The 17,256-nt window shown below is 47.6% G+C and overlaps 1 protein-coding gene across 9 annotated transcripts in view; it reads right to left on the bottom strand.

Moving 5' to 3' along the window:
• RAPGEF1 (Rap guanine nucleotide exchange factor 1) overlaps positions 1-17,256 on the bottom strand; it is a 163,055-nt gene that overhangs the window by 89,317 nt on the left and 56,482 nt on the right. Inside the window, exon 1 of one of the 9 annotated variants that reach the window (XM_063635724.1) lies at positions 9,150-12,997. The exons of the other annotated variants lie outside the window; for them this stretch is intronic. Coding sequence (XP_063491794.1) covers positions 9,150-9,228 — 79 coding nt within the window. The 5' untranslated portion in view covers positions 9,229-12,997. Of the gene's footprint in view, positions 1-9,149; positions 12,998-17,256 lie in introns of those variants that run through there. 9 annotated transcript variants of the gene reach the window in all.

Below are 17,256 nucleotides of genomic sequence, written 5' to 3'. Positions count from 1 at the left end.
ATTGCTGGGTGATGGCCTCAAGAAATGTCACTGTGCAAGGTCTGGTGATGGAATGCATGGAAAAAGAGGCAGTCTTCTATTGTTTCAAGAGAAGAAATCTCTACCATCATAGCTTCCCAACATTCCAAACTGATTTTCTCTGAAGGCAGGGACCACGGTCATTCAAAGGGGAACTGCCGCCATGTCCTATGGCTATGACATGGGGCAAACAGAAGTGGCACTCATCTCTACACGCCTGGCCTAAGGCAGCCTACCCACGTATTCCCGTCCCACCCACATCTCAGATGGAAGGGAAAAGCCGTCATCTTCTGTGATGCTGAGTCAGCTGGCCTCCCTGGGGCTTGCTTTTCTCTGCTGTAAAATGGGAGTAGTGATCTTTACCTCACTGGGCCACTGGGAGGATGTCATACAGTACTGCACATACAGTCAGTCACTCAGCCCAGTCCTGGCACTTAGTTAACATTCATAAATGTCATCTGTGGCCACCGGACAGTTAAAAAACATACTACTTTTTGGGATAAATGCCACCATCTTTAGTGGACAGCTGTTATTTCTTAACACAACTGGCTTTAAAAATAGAGAAAAATTCCAATAACTTAAGCATCTCCCAGGATTTAAACAGAACCCACAGCCCCCGTCAGGTAAACTTTTCCATGTGAACAAAGCATGGAGATGATGTCCTGGGAGCCCCTCCCCTACCTGCCAGAGACGTGACGAGAATTCCCAGACTCGCTCCTCTCATAAACCACAGACGCCGCTCGAGGGGATGGAAGGGAAGCCTCTGAGACTCAGAGCGGCTTCCCTCCTGGAGCCCGATCAAGTGGTTAAATCAGCAGCGGCTGTTTTTAAACTTCCCCTCAGAAATTTTTTAATTAGATGTTAAAATTTAGATTTTTAAAAAACTTACAATGTAAGAAATCCCCTTAGAAGCCAGGAGTGGGGCTTCTAATATGTGCGGAGCTCTTGGCATATGCCTGGTCCTCATGCTAACATCAGAGGGGAGGTATTCTTATTACCACTAAACAGATGAGGAGACCGAGTCACACGGGAGTCATGGACCTTGGCCAAGGTCACAGGGTTAAGTTTAAACCTCCCCTCCCCTCCCATTTTCACAGACAAGGTGACTGCAGCCCTAGCAGGTGTCCTGAACCACTCAAGGAGGCCTGTCCCCACGGTGGCCTACTCCCAAGGAAGCATTTCTTTTCAATTACTATTAGGCATTGACCTAGAGATTAAAACCACAGACTTCATAGGCTTCCTGAGATGTGAATTAGTCATTTCTCAGCTTTATTTTCAGAGGCAAAATGAAAAAAAGAGTGATGGTAAAATAACAGTTTATTCTGAGTAAACCACAGAGCAGAGGCCGGGGCACATCTCATCATCTGGAGGCAGAGCCCTCCCCCAGCCTTTGTCTTTTAGGTGGAGTTGTTTGGGGCAGCCTCCGTGGCTCGGAGGAACCTGCCTGTTAGGATGGCTGCCAGCCTAGGAGGGGCAGGCGGAGGCAGCATGCCATCTCAGCACTCCAACAGTGCTCTGCCGGGGCCGCAGCCTCCTGCTCTCCAGCGCGGTGCCACCAGCAAAGCAGCCAGTCTGGGGGCAGGAAGGCCTGTCTAGCTGGGGCTGGGTCGTAGTGATGGAGCCCCATGGGCCTGCAGGCAGGCGGCGGCAGCAGATGGTCCCCACCTCTGCTGCGCTAGCCCTGCTCAGAGACTCTGAGAACTCACAGTTTGTCAGGCCACCCTCTGGGCCTTCAGAGGAAAAACAGCATTTTCATTAGTCAGTGAGCACACATTCATGTACTTATCTCCCAGACAACAGGGGAAGGAGCTGGCAGCCACAATCCCTAGCAGCTTGGGACACTGCAGAAGGAGCACATGGGCAGAGAAAGAAGACAGTGAAGGGACAGGAGTCACCTCAAAAGTCCCTCCCTGTCACCTTAGGGAAGCAGGCTGCACTGGACAGTGCAGGTCAGACATTGCGTGACATCCTCACTCATCCACCCCTTCACTCCATAAACATTTACACGCCGAGCACTTGCAAGGTGCCGGGAGGAGAAGGCCCAGTTTACCACCCAGGCCCCCCTGCTCCCGAACGAGGGCAGTTCAGGCTCCTTCCTCTGAACTGGCGGAGAAAGCGTCAACTCGCCTCCCTCAGCCCTTTCTCCTCCTCATGTTCTGACATGACACCCAAGCGAGCAGAGGGCTGGGATAGAAGAGCCTACCTCGGTGCTACTGACACCAGCTGACTCTTACTTCAGAGTTACTGGCCTAACCCCCATGGGAGGCTCCTGAGGGCCCTTGAGGTTCTGGGAAAATCAGAAGTCCTGCTGGTTTAAGCACAGCCAGAATTTCATTGGTTTAGAGCCTAAAATTCAATCCACTTCATTTCCAGTCAAATGTATTGGCCCCCACTATGTACAGGGAGTTGTATCAGGTGCTAAGTAACACAAGGCCCTGCCCACGTGGAGCTGGCAGCGATGACAATGGCCACACAGCAATGACTAGGACCACTTCTTGTGCAGCGAGCACCCAGCACCACCGCAGGCACTCAACAGGCCTCATCTCACTGAAGCCTCGAAGTGACCCTCCAATACAGGTACCACTGTCTTCATGCCACAGACAAGGAGAGTGAGGCCGAGGAGTAAGTGACAGACCCTGGATTTGAATCAGTTCTGCTTCACACACCAGCCACACGGTCTCCTAATTTAGTAGAGAGAGGAGTGAGTAAGTACCCTAAGCATGGTTCAAACAAAGCAGAATTCAAGTTGAGAGGAAGGAGGGCTCACGTCTGTTCCTGGCCCTGGAGGACTTTTCTTATTTCCTCTGGGTCAGTGTTCCACTCAAGTCAGCACCCACTCAGCGTGGGACGCTGGGCTTGGCTAGGATCACCACCATCCTGTCCCCACCCTGGCTTCCGACGCAGATGCCACAATCTTGGTGTAGGCTCCTCTTCCCCCTTTTGAAGCCAAAGACTAGCAAATAAGCTGTTTATTAAGTGTGTTCACAACCATGATCACCAGGGGAGTAAGTCACTGTAAGAGGAGAAGAAAAGACTTTCTGGCCAGGACTGCTTGTAAAAGTGAATTACACCCTTCTGGAAAAGCCCAGGACCAAGATGGCTGGTTCACAGCAGACGCACATCAAAGACCTCCCGGCTGTGCTAGCACCTGGGCTAAAAATACTCTCAGCGCAAAACCTCGGGACAGTCTCCCGGCCTCAAGGAAGAGGCCAAAGTTATACACTGGCTCTCTGACTTGGGAGGTGGGATTATGGGTGCAACCAAGACACTATTTTTAAACAACCCCAAAAATAATGGGTTGGGGAAGAACATGCATTTCAGTGATGCCTGGAATTGCCAACATTTGGCAAGAAAGCGGAGAAGGGGATCTCCCTAAGTCAGAAAGTCCTCCCTTTCTCACTGCCTTTATGCCTTAGCAGTCTGTGATCAGTTACAAAACTCGCCATACTGATTAAAGAGGCTCCTCAACCGAGTGTTTTTAAGACAGCCATCCCCCTTCCCTGGATCTTGGACTCAGCCAAATAGCATTCCTCTAACTCCCTCCAAATTACCTCTCTCATTTAACACTCTCTAAACCCCACACTGTCCAGGGAGTGCCCCTAGGAAAAACCAGGGGCAACCCAACTTCAAAAACTCAGTTGCTTTACTCTAGAATCCTCAGAGCAGGAAACAGTGATCGTTTTTCAAGAGGGAATCTCATTTTTCATTGCTCTCCCTCAGCAGCTGTATCCTTTAAGTCTCCTGGAATTGAACTTCTATTTTCAAGGCCCACATCCTCCACAGGAGGCAGCCTCCTGCCGTCTGTCTGAAGCCTACATCTCAGCCCGCCAGGGAGGAGGCATGGGCCACACGGTGGAAAGGCAAAGCAGAGATCTGTCTTTTCCAAGTCAGTTGTTGGAATCAGAACACACCTTCCCCTTGAAACAAAGTTAAAAACCAAGTCCCAGTTCTGGGCCCGCCCACAAAACTGGGGTTGCAATGTGGCTGCGCGCTTCCAAGCAGCCCGACAACACGGGGCCTTTGCTGCCACAGAGGTTCTGGGGGCACAGGAATGCAGGCTCTGCACTCAGGTGGTCTATAAGCTGACAAGGAAGTCAAGCCACCAGCCTAGGGCTATGGCACACTGTGGGGTGATTCAAATGCTGGGGACATGTCGGGGTCCACTTTGTGAGAGATGCAGGAAAAGTTCATTAATGGAGGCCCTGGAACTGAGACTGGCAGACAGTGCGGGATCTGGCTGTGGAAAGTGCAGGGCAGTTGAGCTTGGGGAGAACAGGTGCCCTGGAGAGTTGTGGGAACTGGTCCTGGCCACTCAAGGGGTGGATCTGTGGATTACTCCCAATGCTGACGTTTACGATGCACAACCCATTTAGCACTTCCCAAAATCAATGTCATAGATGAAAACATGAAACAGAAAATCTCAGAGGCCATGCATGTATTAAGGGTAATATCGTTTCATGAAACTTAATCACAACCAACTTGAAACATTTGAAGACCCTTCGCCCTGGAGTGTGGGGTGGAGAAACCCCCTCACTGGGCCAACAGGTGCTGCTGTAGGTTAGGGGTCATGTATGGTGGTCAAGACCGCAAACCTAGCCCGTAGCCAAAAGTTGCTAAGACACTTGGTTAGCTTCCCCTCCTGAGCCTGGAACTAAGGACGATGGACAGGTGCAAAGGCACAGGTGAGCATTTCAGAGAGGGAGAAGTAGCTAAGGCAGAGGCTAATAAGCTTTTTGACCCTGGTAAGAAACGTATTTTATATTACAACCAAGTACAAAAAATATGTCAAAAATCTAAAGATTTAAATTCTATCTTACTTTTTCACTAGTTGCTATTTCACTGAATCAATTTTAGGACAACATTGTGTCTTCATCCTTCGTTCAGCTGAAAAGGGGCTGGGCATCAGATGACGGCATCGGTGTCACATGGGAGGGGGTCCAGATGCCAGCTCTTTAGCCCTGGTGCAAACCTAATGAATCTGATGAACTGGGGTCTCTGGGGAAGGGACCCAGGACACTGGGCTTCAACAGGTGGCCCTGCAGTGCTGGAGTGTGAGAAGCACTGCTTCAGAAGACAAAGGTCTGAGGTAACTGGTTGAGCTACTAAGATTTTCCACATCTTGGGCCAAAGACAGGGAGGGGCTGATGGCAAGCCCAGCAGAGCCCAGGGCACATGGGAAGTGACAGGCAGATGGGACCCTTTGACTTCGACAGCAGGGGAAGTTCTAATCTCATCTCAGATCAGAACATTCCTCAGGATAAGCCCCTCCTGGTTGGGAAACAAATCTGTAAATGCTGAACCTGGAAAAGGCCCATGTAGGGTAAGAGGAGGTGACCACCAGTTCCAGCCACCAAATTCCAACTAAGCAGTCACCCCTACCAAGGAAATTTTAGCTGAATCAGGCTCTTCTGGTAAAAGGCTCAAGGCTCAGAGCACCAGTCAGCCAGTATCTCCTGAAGCCCTACGGCGTGTGTGGAGTGACAGACATAAGAATCAGGGGGCCAAAGCCACCACTGAGCCCTGCTCTTCCTTCTGCTTCAGGGCTTGCTTGTTTATATTTGGCTGTAGACTTTGTTTAGCACCTACCTTGTGCTGGGAAAAAATGTGCTTTTTGCCCTCAAATAACTGCACTAAGTCAGTGATTCTCAGGAGAGGAGGGAGGTGGGTCAGAGTAACATGGCATCTGCTCTGAAAAAGTGCGCCCAAAAAACAATACATGTTCCTATTTGCAATCAGAAGAAAGCAAATCTGAACAAAATCTTTTAGTTTCTCTCATAGGAATACAGAGTAGATAGGGTGATTTTCAAATCAGAATTCCTAAGAGGCAGGGGCTGAAACATCAGTGTGTCCCAAATCAGGGCTGGATGAAAAGCCACCATGCCACTTGGCGTGCTAGGAGCAGGCCCAAAAGCTAGAGGTTGGCGTCCCAACTCCACTGCTGACCCTGCCCTGTAGATGAACTGTGTCCTCAGTGGAAAGCAGTATCTTTAAAGTTCTTTGAGCACATTCTAAGATGATAACCACCTTTTACATTTAAGATGGACTTAGAATTTTCTAAACAGGTAAACCAATTGGAACCAATTGTAAATCAACTGGAAGGGAAAGGAATTTGCTGAGGACCCTGTGACCCAAAGCACAGGTCTTCTGCAGATGGTTAGAAAGCAGGACATTCCTATCAACTCCGTCTGTGCAGGTCTACAAAAGCCCCCCCTCGCCCCGCCGCCCCACCCAACAGAGAGGAAAGTAGGGGCCAGCAGAAAAGTCCAATGGTGTTGAGTCAGAAATTGCCAAGAGCCACCAAGTGACCATGAAGAAAAATATGCCGCTTCATTTTCCACCAGGTAGACGGGGCCTGTCATGTACTCATCGTGGCCTCTGTTTCCTAAAAGACGGTTTCATTCTGCAGCTGGTGTCTGCCAGTCCCCATTTCCTCAGATCTAAGGGTCGCTTGATAATAAAAATATGGAACTCGGAGAGCTAGTAGACATGTTTGCAAATGCATGACAATCCGTGGACTGAATCTATAAATGGGTCTCTAAACTCTGTAAAAAGCAGAATGATGGGGGCAGATAGTTACGAACATTGTTCGAAGCCACCTTTGAAAGCATTTTTGATTCTAACTTTTGCTTTACAAATTGAAGCACCACCGTAGAGCAGGGATTGGGATATATCTAGTTTCTTTATAATAATATTTTCATGTTCTTTGTGGTGGGGGTTGAGAGCAGTGTTTTTAAATTTTTCATCAAAACAAAAATATTAGCACAGAACTATGTGTCCTGAAGCTTGTTAAAATCCGGGGTGCTTCAAACGGGGCTTGCCGCTTTCAACATTCATTTCTGAGGGCAATGAACCAACTACGTAAAGACCAGTCTGAAAATGCTCAAATAGGCGGCTTGCCTATTTGCTTTAAAATTCTGCCCTCTTACCCAAAGCAGTCAGCCTGGCTTGAAAAGGAGCTCAGACCTCTGTGTTATGAACGGGCCCTGGTCCAGTTCCCCAAGGCATGAGAAGCCACCACTGTGGTCCCTCTCCCTTAGGTGCAAGGAAATCTAGGTCTCCACACTCGGCTCAGGAGAAAACCGTTCCCCTGCATTGTTTTGGGCGGCTAGGGCTGGAGCTCTGGCTGCTTGGGAGGTGGGCGCGTGGAGATGGGAACCGCTGGATAGTGTCCAGTCTGGTGACCGCCTCCCTGACACAGCCCACCTGCTCCAGTTCAGACGGCCTTCCCACCATCCCAACCTGAAGAGGGATCCCTAGAAGGAAAGTCCAATCTGAGCTGGCTGCCTGCTGAGGAAAAGCCTCTGTCCTGTCCCCTACTCCTCAGAGAACAAGAAACCCCGTGGAGGCGCGGGGAGGGCAGACCTGAAGCATCGCTACTGGGGTCAGGGGACAAGTGCTACACAAGCGAGGCCAAAGACTCCTAACCAAGTCTGGAGAGAGGGGTGGGGTGGCCTCCCCAAGGTGAATGCTTAAACCTTGGTCCCCAGAAGCAGACTCCTGGGATGTGCAGGGACACTGGGGGGGTTGTGGAGGAGCAGCTGGGAGGGAGGGAGCAGCTGGGAGGGAGGGAGCAGCTGGGAGGGAGGGAGCAGCTGGGAGGGAGGGAGCAGCTGGGAGGGAGGGAGTGGAGAGAAGGTGCACATCATAGCCCTTTCCACAGAGGGTGGTGGGGGGTGGTAGCAACTGTGCTTGCCACCAAGAGGAAACTGGCTTAAAAAGAAGCTGGTGAGATTTGCTGCACTTGGCTGGATTTGCACTGTATTTCTCGTGGGGATGAGGCATAGACTGAGGGGAAAATGCTCCCAGCAGAGGGATGAGCACATCTGGAAGGCCCCAGCCCAGCAGGGTCAGCTGAACAGGGGACCTGACTCAGGGAGGGCAAGAGCCAGGGGCTGGGTGAGGCTGCGGAGGAGGGCTCTGCAGGAGCAGGGAGCCCGGCAGCTTCCTGCGGGTGCTGGGACGTGCCGTCCACAGGGTTCACGATGTGTTTTTTCTTCACCAGCCATGAGAAAGGATTAATTCAGAAATCTAAAAATGGTCCCCAACAGGCTGAGAAGCCAAACACCCACAAGCCACCTTCCACTAAGAGATGAATTACCAATGTACTGGTGGTCCTGTTATTTAGATAAAAATGAATTCCCCAACCTTCTCTTACAGCAAATTGCCACAAGGCAAAATCCAAAGTAAGCACACACCATTATCCTGCCCCTGTACCAGGAAAGCCCCCGGGGAATGAAGGTAGAGAAGAGGAATTTAAGGCAAGGGTTAGTCAGGAGCTAGTCTACCTCTTGCTCCTCAAAAGATAGCCGTAATTTACTGAGCACTTAATATATGCCAGCCCTGACAGGCAGACATTAATTGCCATTTTGCAGATGAAGAAACTAAAGCTCAGAGAAAAGAACTAGGTGCAAGGTCACAGCATGATTGGGAAACAGCCTGAACTCGAACTGCTCAGTTTGACAACAAACTCAGTCTTTTTTTTTTTTTTTTTTTTTTTTTTTAAATCTTGCTCTGTGGCCCAGGCCAGAGTGTAGTGGCATGGTCGTAGCTCACTACAGCCTTGAACTCCTGGGCTCAAGGGATCCTTCCGCCTTGGCCTCTCAAGTGCTGGGATTATAGGCTGGCTTCACAGTCTTAATCATGACAATAAAGTGCCTTCCTTAAGTGGAGCCAGTGGCCATGTCTTTTAGAATGGGGAGGTGGGCACCAACAGTGCAATGGAAGGGATGTAAAAGAAAACCGTGGACAGGAGGCGGCCACAATAACCTCCTTCTGCCCAAACTGAACAGCTTCTGAGGTGGGCACGGGCAGCCGCTGGGGGTTCTTCCCAGCGCACCCTGAGGAAAGGGGCAAGGGCTGTGAGGAAGTGAAGGGTCCCTCAAGTGTGCTCCCCTCACCCCAATCTCAGTGCCCACCATGGGACATGGGAATCACCTGTGTGGGGGACTGACTCCCCTTCAAGGCAGCTGAGCCCCAAGCACCCCGGCTGTGCTAAGATCTCCAAGATGGGCAAGAAAATCTGGGGACACAACTGCCAAACAATGAGAAAACTTAACTTGGCTCCCAGATCAACCACGTCCTTTGATGGGCAGCAGATGCCACAAAGAGTGGCTGGTGCAGCTAACACATACCTGGAACGACACCTCCTGTCCTCTTGTTCTGTCCCAAGGTTGTCAGGCTGGGATGAAATCCCGAGAAAGAAAAGGACATGTGGTCACTACCATGGCAGACTGCCAGTTAGGGATATCAGAATATATTTCTCTGTCCTCAAGTTAGGAAGTGAGAGGACAAACCTGGCCTTCTGTGTTGGTTCAGCCACTAATTGGTTTTGTCAATTAGGCAAAACACAATTTCTCTAAGCCTCTTTTCTCATCCACAGGCATTAGCCTAGTCAGCGGTTCTCAAAGTGTGGTCCTGAACCAACAATGACGGCAGCCTCACCAAGAGACTTCTTAGAAATGCAAATTCTTGGGCCCACGCCACACCTACAGAAGCAGACACTGGGGGTAGGCCCAGCAATCTGTTTTAACAAGCTCTCCAGGTGATTCTGACACACACTAAGTTGGAAGACCACTGGCCTAGCTGATGTCCCTTTTTATTGTTTTAGAAACCATCCTTCCTTACGGCCTCCTACTTGTAGCGCTACTGACTTCATTCCCCAACAAATATTTACAAAGTTTCTACTATGTGCTAGGAACTGGGGACACCAGGGGAACACACACGTCTGCTTTGTGTTTAAGTTCTCATCACAATGAACGTGCATGCACGCAGCCTGTTGGCTGGTTGTTTACTGAGTAAGCAGCACAACTGTATTTTCCAGCAACTTGCCTCTTTAGCCATGATATTCTTCCAAAACTTACTGTACTTTTAAAATTAAAGAGCTCTGCATGCAAGCAGAGAAGCAACGTGCTAACAAACACAATGTTACTGTACTGCTGTTGATGAAAGAAAGAGATTATGGATGTCCAATTAACATAAGCACAGGAAATCAACTGGAAAATTTCTAGAAGGAAATATAGAAAAGAGTAACACAGACAACATTCCTTTCCCTAAAACTATTTTAGTGACTCACAGTGCTCACGGGTCTTGAATGTTATTCTAGGCACAAAATAACAAACACCAAGTGACATTTTTAGCAGTCCATTTTGCTTCAGGACATACACACAGGAAATGCAAAAGCAAAAACAAAAGCTAAAATGCTCTACCCTAAGAGGAAAGACGCAACCAAACTACCATAATATTAAAAACAGGACTAAAATTAGCTTCCTCCCTTACACTTAAGGGTCTTGCTAAAAACATCTGCCAACAGCTTTTCTTCCTCTCTCCTCTGCTCAAGCAGACCAGAGAAGGCAAATGAAACAGGCTCAGAAGACAAACAAGCGGCCAGCTGCTGCAGAGCTCCGTGTTAACACGAGTCTTGGTCTGCATCAGTCCCACAAAGATTCACTCCAGGCCAGAACTACATTCTCCTAAGTCAAAACTACATCATGGGATTTGACCCTTTCGAGTAGAAGCAGAAATCAGAGTTCTCACCCAGAGCACAGGTCAACAAGCTCTTGTCTGCACCAGTTAAAACAACTCACCTAATAATTACTATAACATACTCACAGCTGTTTCTGCTTAAAATCGAGGTCAACGCAAACCACAGAGCTAATGTGCAAAGTTACAAAGCAATTCCTCCCCTAATGGTAGGTATTTATTTAGGCAACACTAAGCACACAGCAAATAAGACACTTTAAAAGCAAACAGAGTCAGAAGCTTAGAACTCAAGATTTACTGCAACTGAGTTGTATTCGTTTGGCTCTAAGTTTCCTAGTGGCAAAGGTAAAAAGGTAAATAAGATGGGTTTTGTCCATTAAAAGAAAGTACATAAACTCAACAGAAGAGGTACTTTTCCTAGCACAACATTCTAGAAGGAATTTCAAGAAGAATGTAAAGTAACTTTGAATCTGGTCTTCAACTTTGCTTTTACAAGATCTATGATGTTCTTCAAACAACAATTTAATATTTTCACTCTATAAAAAATCAATAGTCCAATAACTTTATATCAATACACATTTCTTAGAGAATCTAAACCACTAGTATAAGCCAGTGTGTGCTGTTTTCAGGAGCTCTAACTTAATCCAGCTGTAACCCTCAAGAACTTAACAGAAATATGTTCCTCCCCATCTATTTTTGGCAGAAGTGAGATGGTGGTCACATCAACACTGAGCTCTGAGGCCCAACGTTTGCAGCTCAGAGCAGTTAAGTGCTGATGACTAAGGTATGACACACACCCATGGCCACAGGGACTGTCAGCACTGCAGGTACTAGCAGCACCTCAGGGGTACAAAAGGACACCCAATCAAACAACACACCAGGAGGCCAGCCTCCATGAATGGGGGGTGCTGGGGGCACAGGCAGCCCTCTTCCTCCTCAGAGCACCTTTCTTCAGAGAACCAACAATCAAACAGGAGCCAGGACTGCACAGGGGAGGCTGGAGGGTTTGGTTTGACCATTTCCCCCTGCTTTTTATGAGTGAAACTGGATATGGTTTTGAAGGGCAGTAGCTAGACAAAACAGGCCAGCAGGAGCAGGACAGATCAAAAATGCAGGAATTCCTCAGCCCGGAGATGCAAAGGCTAAGTGGCAGCAGTGACTGGGCGTGGGGGGAAATGATGAGGAGAATCCTAGGGCAAACATGGCCCTAGGGTGCTGGAAACTCACACAAGGAAATCCCAACGGCGAACTGAATATTGACAAGGGAGGGGGCCACAAGCAGCTGTATAAAGGATAGATTATAAATGTCTAAAGATGCTACCTCCTTGGAAGACAAGCCCAAGGGGCCAGCCCCTGTCCTCCATGTGTCCTTCTATAAAAGAACACTGGCCCAAATGATGTGGGGTGCCCCTCTCTTCCACTATGACCAAGGAAACCTGTCAGTGCTACAAAAAGGAACCTCAGGAGCCCTTTTTGGCTTTGCCTGATGGGAAGAAAAAGGGAACAGTGGATTAGAAGCTCACCAAGGCTATGATTCAGATGTTCCCATCCTAAAGTGATCTGACTTGGCTCGGATTTTTATAACATTAAATAAGTACCAGTAACAACTTGTGTTAAGTCCTGAAATGTTTCGTATTGCCGCATAATGAAGTACACAAACTTAGTGGCTTCCAACACACATTTATCCTCTCCCAGCTTCTGTGGGTCAGGGGTCCGGGTCCACGCACAGTTTAGCTCGGTCCCTGCAAGGCTGCCATGAGGGTACTACACAGCGGGGACTCCGCCAGGGAAGGGTCTTCATTCAAGCTGCCCACTCGGGGTGTGGGCAGAAGAACTGATTTCCTTGCAGATGTAGGACTAAGGTCCCCAGCTTCTTGCTGGATGTAGGCAGGAGGCCACCTTCAGCTCCCTGCCACAGGGGCCTCTTCCTCAAAGCTAGCCAGGAAGAATGGCCCCAGAGGGAGTCAGCTGGCAAGAGCAGTTAGAAGCGGGAAGCGAGTCACAGGCCACATCCAACTCCAGGTGAGACAATGAGACAAAGGCGTCAATTCCAGGAGGCAAGAATCTTAGGGGTCACCTTAAAGTCTGTATGCCATATGCATCTAGCTCCTTTACAACTATAAAATCAAAGCACATTTATAACTAAACGCAACTAAAACTAACTCCCATCCCCAAATTTTGATTAACAGTGCTCATTGATGGACAATAAGGACAATGTCTTCTTAAGACTGCAGTCAGTTCCAATGTGAATCCAGTGTAGAGTTACAGTTATATTGGGGTTCAATATGCTTAACTGTGTGCCACAATGACAACTCATTCTCTTACCACTTTTTTCTACTGAATCACTAGACATCATTTTAGCTTTCCGTTGGCAGAAGTGCCTTATCTACATTAAGCCTGGCTCTGCTCTTTTTTCATCAGCCTGTCAACTGCAATTGAAGGAGGAGAGGAGTGTTGGGAGCAGGCCCCCCAAAATCTGGCCATAAACTGGCCCCAAAACTGGCCATAAACAGAATCTCTGCAGCACTGTGACATTTTCATGATGGCCATAAAATGCCCTCGATTGAAGGTTGTGGGTTTACAGGAATGAGGGCAAGGAACACCTGGCTCGCCCAGAGCAGAAAACTGCTTGAAGGCATTCTTAAGCCACAAACAATAGCATGAGCGATCTGTGCCTTAAGGACATGCTCCTGCTGCAGTTAACTAGCCCAACCTATTCCTTTAATTCGGCCCATCCCTTTGTTTCCCATAAGGGATACTTTTACTTAATTTAATATCTATAGAAACAATGCTAATGACTGGCTTGCTGTTAATAAACACTGGGTAAATCTCTGTTCGGGGCTCTCAGCTCTGAAGGCTGTGAGACCCCTGATTTCCCACTTCACACCTCTATATTTCTGTGTGTGTATCTTTAATTCCTCTAGCGCCGCTGGGTTAGGGTCTCCCCGACCGAGCTGGTCTCGGCAAGTGGCGTCCATTGTGGGGGCTCAAATCCAGGTGGAGGGGTCGCCAGAGCGACGGCTGGAGAACGTGGAACTAGCTGGAGGACACCCAAGTACTCTTAAAGCAATCTCCGTGATGAGTAAGAAGGGGAGCTCAGAAGCGTCAGGGTAACAATGGGACAAGTGTGGGGGTGTGGTTCGTCCCACCTTGGAACCTTTTCACACCGATGATAAGAGTATAGCTAAGTAACAGAAGAGGTTATAGAGCATGTTTATTTACCAGCTAAAGCTAAAGCGGCAAAGGAGGGAGAGGTTCATCCCTACCCTTCTGCACCCCCTCATTATTATTTTGAAGAAAATGATCCTCCAGATCTTTCTTTTCCGGAGGACACTGGGCGAAAAGTAGTTGCCCCAGTGACTGTTCCAGCAGCACCTCGAGCGACCACTCTTAGTTCTATTCAGGCGGGAATTCAGCAAGCTAGACGAGAGAGTGATTTAGAGGCTTGGCAGTTCCCTGTTAGAATACACCCCCCGATCAACAGGGAAATATTATAGCTACATTTGAGCCTTTTCATTTTAAATTACTCAAAGAATTTAAACAAGCTATAAATCAGTATGGACCAGGTTCTCCTTTTGTTTTTTTTTTTCTTTTGTTCTTTTTTTGAGACGGAGTCTCGCTCTGTCGCCCAGGCTAGAGTGCAGTGACGCAATCTCGGCTCACTGCAAGCTCCGCCTCCCGGGTTCACGCCATTCTCCTGCCTCAGCCTCTCCGAGTAGCTGGGACTACAGGCGCCCGCCACCACGCCCGGCTAATTTTTTGTATTTTTAGTAGAGACAGGGTTTCACCGTGGTCTCGATCTCCTGAGCTCGAGATCCGCCCGCCTCGGCCTCCCAAAGTGCTGGGATTACAAGCGTGAGCCACCACGCCCGGCCCCAGGTTCTCCTTTTGCAATGGGACTGTTAAAGAATGTTGCTGTTTCCATTCGGATGATTCCTACTGACTGGGATGCTCTTACTCGAGCTTGTCTAACTCCTGCTCTATTCTTACAATTTAAAACTTGGTGGGCAGATGAAGCTTCCATTCAGGCTGCTCGCAATGCTCAGGCCGAACCTCAAATTAATATAACTGCGGACCAACTTTTAGGGGTTGGCGGCTGGGCTGGTTTAGATGCACAACTGGTCATGCAGGATGATGCCATAGAACAGCTTAGAAGAGTGTGCATTAGAGCTTGGGGAAAAAATCACTTCAAGTGGAGAACAATACCCTTCCTTTAGTGCTATAAAACAGGGACCCAAAGAACCATACGTTGACTTTATAGCTTGGTTACAGGAGTCTCTTAAAAAGATGATTGCAGATTTGGCTGCTCAGGATATAGTGTTGCAGTTATTAGCTTTCGACAATGCTAATCCCGATTGCCAGGCTGCTCTGCGACCTATCAGAGGGAAAGTGCATTTAGTTGATTATATCAAGGCCTGTGATGGTATCGGAGGTAATCTGCATAAAGCTACTCTGCTAGCACAGGCAGTGGCAGGACTTAGAGTGGATAAAGGAAATACTCCATTTCCTGCAGCTTGTTTTAACTGTGGGAAGCATGGTCATACTAAAAAAGAATGTAGAAAAAATAAGTGAGTCAGGACGCCAGACAGGGAAAAAAAGAAAACTGCTGAGCCTGAAATATGTCCAAAATGTAAAAAAGGAAAACATTGGGCTAATTAGTGTCACTCTAAGTTTGATAAAGAAGGGAACCCAATTTTGGAAAACGCCATGAGGGGCCCATCCCGGGCCCCATTCTAAACCGGGGCATTTCCAGCTCAGGCCATTCCCTCACCCCCCATACAAGGTCCGTCCCCCGCCACAGCCAGTAACGCTGCAGTAGATTTATGCTGCACAAAAGCTGTGAGCCTTCTGCCTGGGGAACCCCCGCAAAAGGTTCCAACAGGAGTCTGTGGACCCTTGCCAGCGGGGACAATAGGATTACTTTTAGGAAGGTCTAGTTTTAAGTTTAAAAGGGGTGCAAATACATACAGGAGTCATTGATTCAGATTACAATGTGGAAATTCAAATTGTTATATCTACTTCTGTTCCCTGGAAAGCAGAGCCAGGAGAGCGCATAGTGCAGCTCCTGATTGTGCCGTATGGGGGGATGGGGAAAAGTGAAATTAAACGAAAAGGAGGATTTGGAAGCACAAATAAATAAGGCAAAGCAGCTTATTGGGTAAATCAAATTACTGATAAACATCCTACCTGTGAAATAACTATTCAGGGAAAGAAATTTAAAGGTTTGGTAGATATAGGAGTGGACATTTCAATCATTTCTCTACAGCACTGGCTGTCCGTGTGGCCAATTCAACCTGCTCAATTTAACATAGCTGGAGTTGGTAAAGCCCCTGAAGTATATCAAAGTAGTTATATTTTGCATTGTGAAGGGCCCGATGGACGACCTGGGGCTATCCAACCAATTATAACTTCTATACCTATAAATTTATGGGGGAGAGATTTATGACAACAATGGGGAGCACAAGTTCTAATTCCAGAACAATTATACAGCCCTCAAAGTCAACAAACAATGCATGAATTGGGGCATGTCCCTGGTATGGGACTAGAAAAAAATTTGCAAGCTTTGAAACAACTGCTTCAAGTGGAAAAACAAAGTTCCCGCCAAAGATTAGGAAATAATTTTTGATGGTGGCCATTGTTAAGCCTCCAGAACCTATACCTTTAAAATGGTTAACAGATAAGCCAATTTGGATAGAACAATGGCCGCTAAGTAAAGAGAAACTGGAGGCTTTAGAGAAATTAGTTACTGAACAACTAGAAAATGGGCACATACCTCCAACGTTTTCCCCTTGGAATTCTCTAGTTTTCGTAATTAAGAAAAAATCAGGTAAATGGAGAATGTTAACTGACTTAAGAGCCATCAATTCAGTTATCCAACCTATGGGGGCACTACAGCCAGGATTGCCTTCTCCTGCTATAATTCCAAAAAATTGGCCTTTTTTAATAGTCATAGATTTAAAAGACTGTTTCTTTACTATCCCTTTAGCTGAGCAACACTGTGAACGGTTTGCATTTACAATTCCTGCAGTAAACAACCTGCAGCCTGCTAAGCATTTTCATTGTTTTACAGATGGGTCTAGTAATGGTAAAGCTTTATTCTAGATCAAAAAGTAAAGTTTTCCAGATGCCCTATACTTCAGCTCAAAAAGCGGAGCTTGTAGCTGTAATTGAGGTATTGACTGCTTTTGATATGCCTGTTAATGTGATTTCTGATTCTTCATACATGGTTCATTCCACACAGTTAATTGAAAATGCTGTTATGATTTCATACAGATGAACAACTGACAACTTTATTGACCCAACTGCAAACAGCAGTTAGAAGTAGAATGCACCCTTTTTACATCACTCACATTAGGGCTCATACACCTCTTCCAGGACCTTTGACTGAAGGGAATCAAATGGCCGATCGCCTAGCTGCTAATGAAATATCTAATGCTAGACACTTTCACAATTCAACCCATGTTAATGCCTCTGGTCTCAAACGCAGATACAGCATTATCTGGAAAGAAGCTAAAGATATTACCCAGCGATGCCCAACTTGCCAAATGGTGCATTCCTCAGCTTTTACAGGAGGAGTTAATCCTCGAGGACTGGAATCTAACTCTCTTTGGCAAATGGATGTCACCCGTGTTCCCTCGTTTGGAAGACTAGCTTATGTACATGTATGTGTGGACACCTTTTCTCACTTTGTCTGGGCTACATGCCAAATAGGAGAGTCTTCTGCCTGTGTTAAACGTCATCTTTTGCAGTGTTTTGTGG

The sequence above is a fragment of the Symphalangus syndactylus genome, chromosome 3 (assembly GCF_028878055.3).
Source record: "Symphalangus syndactylus isolate Jambi chromosome 3, NHGRI_mSymSyn1-v2.1_pri, whole genome shotgun sequence".
In the NCBI taxonomy this organism is placed as follows: domain Eukaryota; kingdom Metazoa; phylum Chordata; class Mammalia; order Primates; family Hylobatidae; genus Symphalangus; species Symphalangus syndactylus.
This window is presented reverse-complemented; position numbering and strand designations above follow the sequence as displayed.